Here is an 11,196-nt window from a genome sequence, read left to right as displayed (position 1 = left end):
CAAAAGGACCATCAGGACCAAAGCATACCCCACTCCCCATTTTCCCCCTTGCTCCCCATGCAGCAACATACACCTACAAACCAACTCTGCACAATCAAATATGAACTGAACCAACACAGAAGTATTGCTGCTTTCAAACGCTGGCTGCAGAGAAATAATTGCACTTCCTGCTTAGGGATACCAGATCTCTGGCTTTTAGCCGGAGACTCAGGCATCTGGTTGCCCTCTCCAGACTCTGGTCAAATCACTCCCAAATACCTGGATCTCCGGCTTTCCAGACTCCCGCCCAGCCATGCATGAGTGCTTCACGCATACGCTGAAGGGGAGCCATACTCGCTCTCTGCTTGCTGGGAAGGGATCTGGGCAGGCCGCTGCCTCCCCTCCCCTCCCCCCTCCTTCCTGCCCGCTTGCTTGCCCGCCTGCTCATTCACTCACTCACTCTCAGCAACCAGGGACTCCCTCACCCAAGAAGCAGCATGCACCTGTGGTGGCAGACAGAGGATTGCCTGGGCAGCGTATGGGTAGGCGGGCAGCTGTGTGATGCAGGGCTCCCCCTGGGCAGCGGCGATGGCAGGGCTGGAGGGCAGCAGCCAGCGGTACAGTCAGGGGGGCAGTGGCAGCCAGGCAGCTGACAGGATGCTGCCAGGGCTGGGCATGGCCAGGTGGCATCCACCCTCCGCCTAAGGGCCCCCCGCCCCCAAGCTGCTCTGCATGTGCAGCCTCTCGCTCTGCCTCACCTACGTCTGTTACAGCCTTATGGGGGCCTTGGCGCTGGGAATATGATACAGCCATGATATAGGGTATTTTGACAAAAGCCTGAACTTTGCCTTTGAAGCAAGAGGAACTTCTGGCTGGATTTTGTTGCAGTTTTTTCTTTTTTTAAATTAGATGATTAAGAATCAGTGGCTATTTTGACAAAAACAGAGTTACGTAGGCAACTGTATTTATAAAGACAACATTTAAGCTTGCTTCCTCTTTTCAAGAAACGGAATAAAATGACCAAAGTTACCTGGAAATTATGATTTAGTCAAGAGGTCTACAACCAACATTCAACACTTCAAGAGTTTTTGAAATTTTAAGTAACCTACTTATATATGGGGAAGCTATAGTTAATTTTGTTCTATGAAAATGAAATCAAGGAAAGAAAGAAAGAACAGATATCTTGGGGAAGAGAAGGCGTCCTCTGAGAACATAGCATTCTTTGGACCTAAAGCACCATGCAAAAATGAACAAGATGGCAAAGGTTAAAGACATCTGCTTGCTCTTTATAAAAGCATTAAGATTTACTTTAACGTTTCTCTGCGCTGACAAAATTACCTAAGAAGCACTTTCCAAGCATAAAAGTAAAATTTTCTTACTGGCACATCTGTTTAGAAGCAGCCACACTGGTAATTATAAAATCTGCAAAGACAGCACCATAAAGACCATACAGCACAATATAACTTTATATGAAATAAAATTTTAGGCTCAAATTGCTTTGCTGTGACAGGCCTATTAGTTCCAGTGAAATGTCAAGTACATTTTAACAGATAGCACTTTTAGTTTACACATAGCAGTATCCTGAGCATTTACCTTTATCGTCACTCCCTTTCATCCATAGAAGCAACAACAGTGGTTCCATGCGCTCCGCTCAACCTTCTTAAACCCATTGATGATGCACCTTGTTGTTTGTTTCTTCCCCAATAGTGGTAAAAGAGAATTCACGTACTGGGCAGGGTGGCTGCAATTGTTGTTGTTCCCAAGCTGCTGCCTATGAAGGTAGACCAAATCATGTGTGCTTTCTCTCTGTCAATTATATTCACTGGAATTGGGTTGGCTGATGAAGCGAGTTTACAGCAGCCCACAGGGGAGACAGAAAAGGGTACAGAATCTTCTTTCTTATTTCTCAGACCTCTTTCTGAAGCGAAGGGTCAAATGTGTAAAAGAATTTGGATGTTAAAAAGTAAGGGCAGGGCATTCCAGGCAGGGGGTTGCCAACCTTACTTGGATATGGATATCTTTGCAGAGGATTCCTGGCCAAGCTTTACCAACAACACAATCCAAACCATATCTACTGAGAAGTAAGTCTTATTGAGTTCTATGGGGCTTAGTCCCTTAGTAAGTGTGTTTAGAATGCAGCCCTTTGGGGGAATCCATCTTTAGTCCCGAGTGCTCCCATCTAACATCTCCACAACACTAGACTCCTTTCTTCCTACAGTGGCCTTCTGGTGACTAGCCTGGCCTGAGGGCACTTAAATGCTTTTTGCCAGAAGTGAGCTGGCTAGATCAAATGTTCCCTACCCAGGCTCAATTTTTTCTCTTAAGATTTCTGTCTTAATTTCCAATCAGAGAAATGTTTTTGTATGAATTGTATACGCCAAGCAACTGTGGTTGATACTTAATGTAACATGCTTAATGACATCACTTGGGCCCGCCCCATGATATCACTCAGGCCCGCCCCCAAAATCTCAGGGTTTGGGATGTTTCTGACCTGGAACCCTACAGAGCAGTCTAGAAATCTGAAATTTGTTCCATGTGAATGATCTCCTAACTTCAGTGGAAATCTGTTGTTGTCAGGAGCACAACCAGTCTCCACATAAGATTAGAGGGCCCTTTTCAACGCAGTTTGTTAATGATTCCCCTTAACTTCTTTTCCTCTAACTTTTCCTTTTGGGATAAATACACCAACACATTTCTTTTCACCGTAGAAACTATAATAAGAGAAACTGGAGATGAATCAAATATTGGTAGATTTCTTACCTCACACGGATTGAGGAAAGAGACTAGCTATTTTTATAGGCCTCCTTACAATAATGGGATTTTAGCACAGTCAACGTTTTCACAAATGAACATTTAAAGTTTTAAATGAATCAGAATTAATTTTAAAAATACTCAAACTAAAAAGCCAATTATTTTATTTTACCCATTTTTCTGACTTTGTCTCAAATATCCTGTTCATTCACCAAAAGAACAATGTTTTCTTTCTATACCTAATATTTCTGTGTTTATAAAAAGAATCTGGTGCTGGTAGTGGGGAACTATTTAACTCATCTGAATAGATAGGAAAAGCTCTTTGTATTTTAGGAGAATCAGCTAATGTTCAAAATACTGGATGGAAAATAACATTTTCTATTTTCAGAATCCGATCCACTGTCAAAAATATGTGAGGGGGGTGGGTGGGTGGAAGAGGTCAGATGCTTCCGATCTGGCTTCTTAGTTGGTATTTGTAGTCATGGAGGAGCAGCCAATCAATGGTGGTTTTACCTGTCCTGTCCTGCCCACCGAGTGAGCCCCCCTGAGGCACTCATGATAGGACAAGAAAAACACGGTATGCTCATGAATATCTGTGCCAGGACCCATTGCTGTGTGGACAGGGATATTTTAATCCTAAAAAATACTGTGTATATGGGAAAACTCTACAAATAGAAACATTTCTCTTCTTATTCCTTCCTTCCCAACTTTACTTTCATGAACACAATACCTGCAGATGACCGCCAACATTCAGTTCATCTTTTTTTCTAACCCTCATTCAGGATCAGAATGCTGGTATTTACTCAGTTTGGAAAAAGTCCAAAACAGAGTCTGAGAATGGTCTTTGTGAACTCTTGTCATGCTCTGTGCTCTTCTGTGGCTGTGGATGTTCTTTCTGTCCTAGAGTCATGTGAGCCTTTCCTTGCTCTGCATAGTTCTTTCTACGAGCTCCTTCCAGCTCACTAGCACCCAGTTTATGTATTAACTTGCATACCTCATGAATCCTTTTAAAAACAGGTTCCTGAATTTGTGGTGCAGTTTTATTCTGTGCTCTTCCCGTTTCCTCCGAGGCCTGTTTTTGTGCTCTCTCCAGTTCTTCTGTGCCCTTTCCAGCTGTCTCCCGTTCTTCTAGGGGCTTGTTCTGAGCCTTCTCTTGTTCCGCCGGAACTGCCTTTTGAGCCTTTGCCAATTCCTCTGTAGCAAGATGAGCCTTCTCTTGTTGCTCAAGGGCCTTCACCTGTGTTCTTTCCTGTTCTCCTAAGGCTTTTCGTCTTTCCTCCAGCTCCTCAAGCAGAATCTCGGCCCTCTGCTGCTCTGCTAAGGATGTCTTCCGAGCTCTTTCTTGTTCCTCCAAAGTTGCCTTTTGAACTTTTGCCAATTCCCCTATAATATAATGAGCTCTGACTTGCTCCTCTATAGCCTTCATCTGTGCTCTTTCCTGTTCCTCCAAGGCCTTCTTCCGTGTCTCCTCCAGTTCAATAAGCATCATCTTAGTTCTCTGCTGTTCTTCAAAGGCCACCATCTGAGCTCTCTGCTGTTCCTCTACAGCCTTAGCACGTGCTCTCTCCAGTTCCTCCATGGCTAGTTGGGCTATCCTTTGTTCCTCCAAGGCCTTTTGTTGAGCTCTGTCATTGTCCTCCATGGCCTTTTGTTGAGCTGTTTCCAAGTCCTCCAGAGCCTTTTTCTGAGCAGTGTTTAATTCTTCTAAGGACTTCTTAACCCTCTCTCTTTCTCTCACTGCTTTCTTCTCAGCTCTTTCCTGCTCTTCATGGAACTTCCTCTGAGCTCTTAGGAGTTCTTCCAGGGCTTCCTCAGCCATCTTCTTTTCTTCTAGAGATTTTTTCTGTGCTTGCTCCTCTTCTTCTATTGCCGTCACCTGGGCTTTCTTCTGTTCCTCCAGTGCCTGTTGATGTGCTCTTTCCAGAGCATCTAGAGCTTTCTGAGCATTCTCCTGTTCCTCCAGGGCCTTCTTCTGAGCAACCTCTAACTCTTCTAGGGGCTTCTGAGCTACCTCTTTTTCTCTCATTGCTTTCTTCTCAGCTCTTTCCTGCTCTTCTTGGACCCTTCTCTGAACCCGTGAGAGTTCATCTAGGGCTGCCTCAGCCAATTTCTTTTCCTTAAGAGCTTTTTTCTGTGCTTCCTTCTGTTCCTCCAGTGCTTGCTTATGAGCTCTTTCAAGAGCTTCTAGAGCATTCTGGGCTCTTTCCTGTTCCTCCCTGGCCTTTTTTTTAGCTGTCTCCAAGTCCCCCAGGGCCTTCTTCTGAGCAATGTCTAATTCTGTTTTGGTCTTCTGAGCTCTCTCTTTTTCTGCCATTGCTTTCTTCTCTGCTTTTTCCTGTTCTTCTTCGACCTTTCTCAAGAGTTGTTCTAGGGCAGCCTCAGCCATCTTTTTTTCTTCTAGAGACTTTTTTTGTGCTAATTCCTGTTCTTCCATGGCTGCCATCTGGGCTTTCTTCTGTTCCTCCAGTGCCTGCTTATGAGCTCTCTCCTGTTCCTGCAATGCTTTCTTTTGAGCAATCTCTAATTCTTCTAGGCCCCTCTGAAGTACTTCTCTTTCTTCCATCGCTTTCTTCTCAGCTGCTTCCTGTTCTTCTTGGAACTTTTTATTAGCACTTCGGAGTTCTTCCAGAGCTTCCTCAGCCATCTTCTTTTCTTCTTGAGATTTCTTTTGTGCTAGTCCCTGTTCTTCCATGGCTGCCATCTGGGCTTTCTTCTGTTCCTCCAGTGCCTGCTTATGAGCTCTCTCCTGTTCCTGCAATGCTTTCTTTTGAGCAATCTCTAATTCTTCTAGGCCCCTCTGAAGTACTTCTCTTTCTTCCATCGCTTTCTTCTCAGCTGCTTCCTGTTCTTCTTGGAACTTTTTATTAGCACTTCGGAGTTCTTCCAGAGCTTCCTCAGCCATCTTCTTTTCTTCTTGAGATTTCTTTTGTGCTAGTCCCTGTTCTTCCATGGCTGCCATATGAGATTTCTTCTGTTCCTCCAGTGCCTGCTTATGAGCTTTTTCCAGAGCATCCAGGGCTTTCTGAGCTCTCTCCCGTTCATCGAATTCCTTCTTTTGAGCAATCTCTAATTCTTCTCTGCTCCTTTGAAGTACTTCTCTTTCTTCCATTGCTTTTTTCTCAGCCCATTCCTGCTCTTCTTGGACTTTCCTCTGAATCTCAAGGAGATGTTCCATGGCTGCCTCAGCCATCTTCTTTTCTTCTAGAGATTTTTTCTGTGCTCGGTTCTGCTCTTCCGTGGCTGCCATCTGGGCTTTCTTCTGTTCTTCCAGTGCCTGCTTATGAGCTCTTTCCAGAGCATCTAGAGCTTTCTGAGCATTCTCCTGTTCCTCCAGGGCCTTCTTCTGAGCAATCTCTAACTCTTCTAGGGGCTTCTGAGCTACCTCTTTTTCTCTCATTGCTTTCTTCTCAGCCCTTTCCTGCTCTTCTTTAAACCTGTTTTGTGCCTGTGAGAGTTCATCCAGGGCTGCCTCAGCCATCTTCTTTTCTTTAAGAGTTTTTTCCTGTGTTTTCTTCCGTTCTTCCAGTGCCTGCTTATGTGCTTTTTCCAGAGCCTCCAGGGCTTTCTCAGCTCTTTCCTGTTCCTTCCAAGCCTTCTTCTGAGCAATCTCTAGTTCTTCTAGGCCTTTTTGAAGCATCTCTCTTTCTTCCATTGCTTTATTCTCAGCCTCTTCCTGATTGTCCAAAACCTTTATTTGAGCCCTTGATAGTTTGTCCTGGGCTGCTTCAGCCATATTTGTTTCTTTTAGAGATTTTTTCTGTGCTTGCTCCTGTTCTTTCATGGCTACCATCTGTGCTTTCTTCTGTTCCTCCAATACCTGTTTATGAACTCTTTCCAAAGCTTCTAGGGCTTTCTGGGCTCTTTCCTGTTCCTCCACAGCCTTCTTTTGAGCACTTTCTATTTTTCCTAAGGCCTCCTGAGCTTTCTCTCTTTCTCCCATTGCTTTCTTTTCAGCCCTTTCCTGCTCTTCTTGGAATTTTCTCTGAGTTCTCAGGAGTTCTTCCAGAGCTGCCTCAGCCATCATCTTTTCTTCTAGAGATTTTTTTTGTGCTAGTTCCTGTTCTTCCATGGCAACCACGTGAACTTTTTTCTGTTCTTTCAATGCTTGTTTATGAGCTCTTTCCAGAGCTTCCAGAGCTCTCTCCTGTTCTTCCAGGGCTTGTTGGTGAGTTCTTTCTTGTTCCCTCAGGGCTTTCTTTCGAGCTCTTGCCAAATCCTCCAAAGCCTCTTGCTGAGCTCTTTCTAGTTCGTCCAGAGCCAGCATCTGAACTCTCTCTTGTTCTTCTAGGATCATTTTGTAAGCTCTTTCTTGTTGATAAAGTACCTTCTGCTGCGATTTTTCCTGTTCTTCTAATAATCTCTGCAGAGCATTCTCCTCTTCATCCAACTCTTCTTGATAAGCTCTCAGCTTTTCTTCAAGTTCCTGTTGAAGGGCTATCAACTGTTCCTCCAGCTCTTTCTGCTGGACTATTCCCTGGAATTTAACTTCCTTCTGCTGAGGACTCTCTTGTTCTTCCAATAACTTCTGCTGAAAGTTTTCTTGTTCCTCAGTCTCCTTTTCAAAAGATCGGTATTGTTTCCTTATGCTTTCTTGCAGACTTCTCTCCAGCTCCTCCTGGGACATGCTCTCCTGTTTCCTCAGGACTGTTTGTCTGACTCTTGGGTGCTCCTTCATGGTTTCCTTCCAAGCTCCTCTCTGGTCTTCAGTGTTTACCTTGTCATCTCTTTCCTCTAGTCTACTTTGTGGCCTTTCATGCTTTTCACGAACTTCCTGCAGTCTTTCTAATAGCTCCATATACTTCTTTTCCTCAAGTTTCTGCTCACACTTTCTCCAGTATTTGGCAATTTTCTGAGCCTTTGGTTGTACCTCCTTCAACATGGCATAGCATTCTTCATCATAATCCAATTGGCAGGCTAAGGCAAGGTCTTTAGCAGCCTTCTGCCAGTAACCAAGTAGCTGTAGTGCTTTTCCTCTCCACTTATAGGGCTGTGCAGAATCAGGGTTGATCTGTATGGCTTTATCACAGTCCCTGATTGCAGCATGTGGCTTCTGAAGCTTCAAATAGACCCTGGCTCGATTTGCATATAAGATGGTAAGGTGTGGATTGAGCTTAATAGCTTTAGTGAACAGATCTACAGCTTTTAAAAGTTCACCTTTATTGATTGCATCAAAGGCTTCTCTCTTCTTTTCACTGGCTTGTTTTCGCATTTCATCTGTAACTCTCATGTTTTCATCTCCCATCTCTTGAGGAACATCTTCATCTGGCTCAATTACCTCTTCAGTATCAATTTCCAATTCACTCTCCTCGCTCTCTGATTTATTAATGCATTCAAGCTCACTCTTAGCTCCCTCCTGACTCCCTAGTTCCTGAAGTTCAGATGTTTCATATTTTTCATGAGCTGTTAGTTGTTCTTTTTCCTGCTCTGCAGTATACGTAAGATATGCTTTGCCTTGTTCTTCTGGAAAATGAAAATGAAATGTTTCATGTTCTTGGGCATAATGATATGAAGCTTTCTTTTCTTTGGAGATTTTAAATTTACTCTTCTCCTGTTCTTCTGAAGCAGTATCTTGAGTTTTTGATTTCTTCAAGAGAATCTTTGGCAGTGTTCTCTCTTGGTCCATAGAGGCTTCCTTCATCTTGTTCATCTTCTCCTTAAAAATGTTTCCCCTGTTACATTTTTCGTCATGCTTTCCCCAACATTTAATGCTTTGCTCAACAGTTAATGTTAACATTTTTGGGGCCTCTGCTTCTACCTCCTTCAGCATGGCATAGGTATCTTCATCATAATCCAACTGACAGGCCAAAGAAAGATCTTTAGCAGCCTCCTGCCAGTAACCCAACAGACGAAATGCTCCACCACGCCACTTATATGGTAATGCTGCATTAGGGTTTATTGTTATGGCTTGGTTGCAGTCTCTTATGGCAGCATTTGGCATATGCAACTTTAGAAAGGTGCTGGCTCGGCAAATATACAGGTTGGTACAATGGGGGTTTAATTTGAGAGCTTCAGTTAACAGGTCAATGGCTCTTTGCAGTTCACCTTTCTCCATTGCATCAAAAGCTTCTTTCTTTTTTCCACTGGCCTGCTTCCACATCTCAGCTGTCTCCACCTTTTCATCTATCATCTCTTGGGAATCACCATCATGATCTAGCTTAACCTCTTCCTCTTTACCATTTGCCACTTCATTCTCCAATGGTCTGCTAAAGTTGTTTTCTCTCTGATCCTTTCCCTCATCCTCCAAACATGCCTCTGCATTCTTAACCTTCTCCAGTATCTCAGGTTCCTTATATCTCAGGGCACACTTTGCCTGCCTCTCAGAAATCCTTTGAAACCCTAACTTCAGTCTTCTCACCACAGCGTTGGCCTCTTCTTCATACTCCAATTTAGAAGCTAAAGCAAGATCACAGGTTGCCTCTCTCAAATGCCCCAAATTGTGGAATGCTTTCCCTCGCAGTCTAAATGGCTCTGCTGATTTTGGATTCAGCTCAATGGCTATGTCATAGTCTTTGATGGCAGCATTTGGCTCCTGCAACTGCATAAAAACATTGGCCCTGTTAAGGTAGGAACTGGGAATATGTGGATTTAACTCAATGGCTTCGGTGAACAAGCAAACAGCTTTTTGAAGTTCACCTTTAGCTAGGACTTCAAAAGCCTCCTTACTTTTTTCATTGATTTGATTCCTCATCTCATCGGTTACTTGCAGGGTTTTGTATCCCAGTTCTTGGATGTTGTTCTGAATCTGACATTGTTGCATTTCCTCACCACAAGTCTCCAAATTGTTCTCCTTGCTTGGATCTTCCAGAAGCTTATCACCAGCCTCACCTACACAAATGTTGTTCATTGTAAGTGATAACGAATTATTTATGCTTTCTAATGACTCTCGAAGGAAGAGTCGATCTTCAGAATTTGCAAAGTTCAAACCAGACTTGACCTGGTCATGTATGTCACTATGAACTTTTCTTGGATCCATGTTGACAAAAAAGGATGAACAGATGCAGGAGATAGTTTGGCCTTAGAAAGGAAGGAAGAATTTAAGGAAGCTGACTTGAGGGAGGATGTAGTTGTTAAGCAAATGAGCGGCCTGATGAAAAATGGCCCTCATAATTCCTCTCTGCCATGGTCCTACTTCTACGTCTACTACTACTTCTTAATGTCCTAAAACTCAGTCTGGAAAGCCCTAATAACAAAGGGAGATTTTGTGATGTCATCAGTCTCATCATCACCAGAATCTTGAGGTAAGTTCTTAAAGCCTGTAATGCTAACAATCTCCCATAGTCATTTCTCTTCTCCTTTATGTGCTGTGTTTAAATAGGGTGTATGGCAGATTTTACTAATTTTTCCCTGCACAAAGATGTTTATAATCAAAAAGAAGAAGACATGTATCACTGGATGGAAAACTGCAGCTTGTTGACTTTCTGGAATGTCCATCCTTCATGCTTTTCTGCCTGAAAAATCATGAAACACTGTGATTTCTGACCTCATTCTTACCCAGAAGCTGGTATGCCTCACCATGATATTGAACAGAGTGTATATGAACAGCATAGACAGGGTTCTCTACTTGACATTTAGATGAACATTGTTAGACGAGCAGTGGAATTGAACACCAGATCTGGGAACAATATGACTTAATTTGCAATGTGGGACGTTGGCCTAAAACAATTTGGAGTAGTTGTATTTGTTTTAAAGATACATAATTTTAAAAATGATTTTGACTTTGAGAGCGTACCTAGGCCTATGGACATTTAATGTTTGCAGTAATATTTAGATGCATGAAGATGTGAGTGCTGTTAAATGAAAAGAAAATGGATTGTATATCCAATGTTAGTTCTACTCAGAACAGACTCATTGAGATTAATGGACATGTCTAATTTAGATCCATAAGTCTACTCTGAGTTGAACTTAGTTAGATACAACCCAATATCAGAAATACCATATATTTCTTGTACATTCTGTTTATTTTTGGCTGCAAGAATCCACCAGGAAGAAGCCTAGCTTTGTCTGACATGGGAAACCTGAATCTGGGTGGATTGATTCAGGGTCAAGCTCACAAAAGTGAATAAATATGTATTTATAAAAATAGTTTCCCATATACAGAACTGTGTGATAACTACAGTTGTGTCTAATTGTTTTTAGAGATTCAAGTTCAACTGTATGCATGCTGGATCAAACTGACTTTTGAATAATCTTGAATAACTAAGCTTGTAAATAAATCCTCAAGAAGGGAGTGTGTCCTCCTAAGATGTAAGATGCTTGAAATATAAGGGGTGAGATCATAATTCACAGTAAGTACATAGTATAGTGATGGTGCCTCTGGAAGTGGATGTGGTTAAAACAAATCCAAATCTTACACAGAAAAATCCAAGCTTGATTTGGAACTCTAATCTAGGATTCTCCCCCATAAGCATCCTATAATTTCTTTGCATCTCTAATTCCTCACATATAGCTTATCATTAGATAAGACTA

The 11,196-nt window shown here is 42.7% G+C and overlaps 1 protein-coding gene across 1 annotated transcript; it reads right to left on the bottom strand.

The window, feature by feature from the left end:
* Positions 1-3,529: 3,529 nt before the first annotated feature.
* On the bottom strand, positions 3,530-9,703 carry LOC133365496 (axoneme-associated protein mst101(2)-like). Its single transcript, XM_061587469.1, has 2 exons — positions 4,607-9,703; positions 3,530-4,573 (listed from the first exon to the last, which is right to left on the bottom strand). The coding sequence occupies exons 1-2, from the start codon at positions 9,701-9,703 to the stop codon at positions 3,530-3,532; spliced, it is 6,141 nt and encodes a 2,046-aa protein (XP_061443453.1).
* Positions 9,704-11,196: the final 1,493 nt, after the last annotated feature.

Source organism: Rhineura floridana, chromosome 10 (assembly GCF_030035675.1).
Source record: "Rhineura floridana isolate rRhiFlo1 chromosome 10, rRhiFlo1.hap2, whole genome shotgun sequence".
NCBI lineage: Eukaryota > Metazoa > Chordata > Lepidosauria > Squamata > Rhineuridae > Rhineura > Rhineura floridana.
Note: the sequence above shows the minus strand (reverse complement) of the source record. Positions and strands in the feature narration are given on the sequence as shown.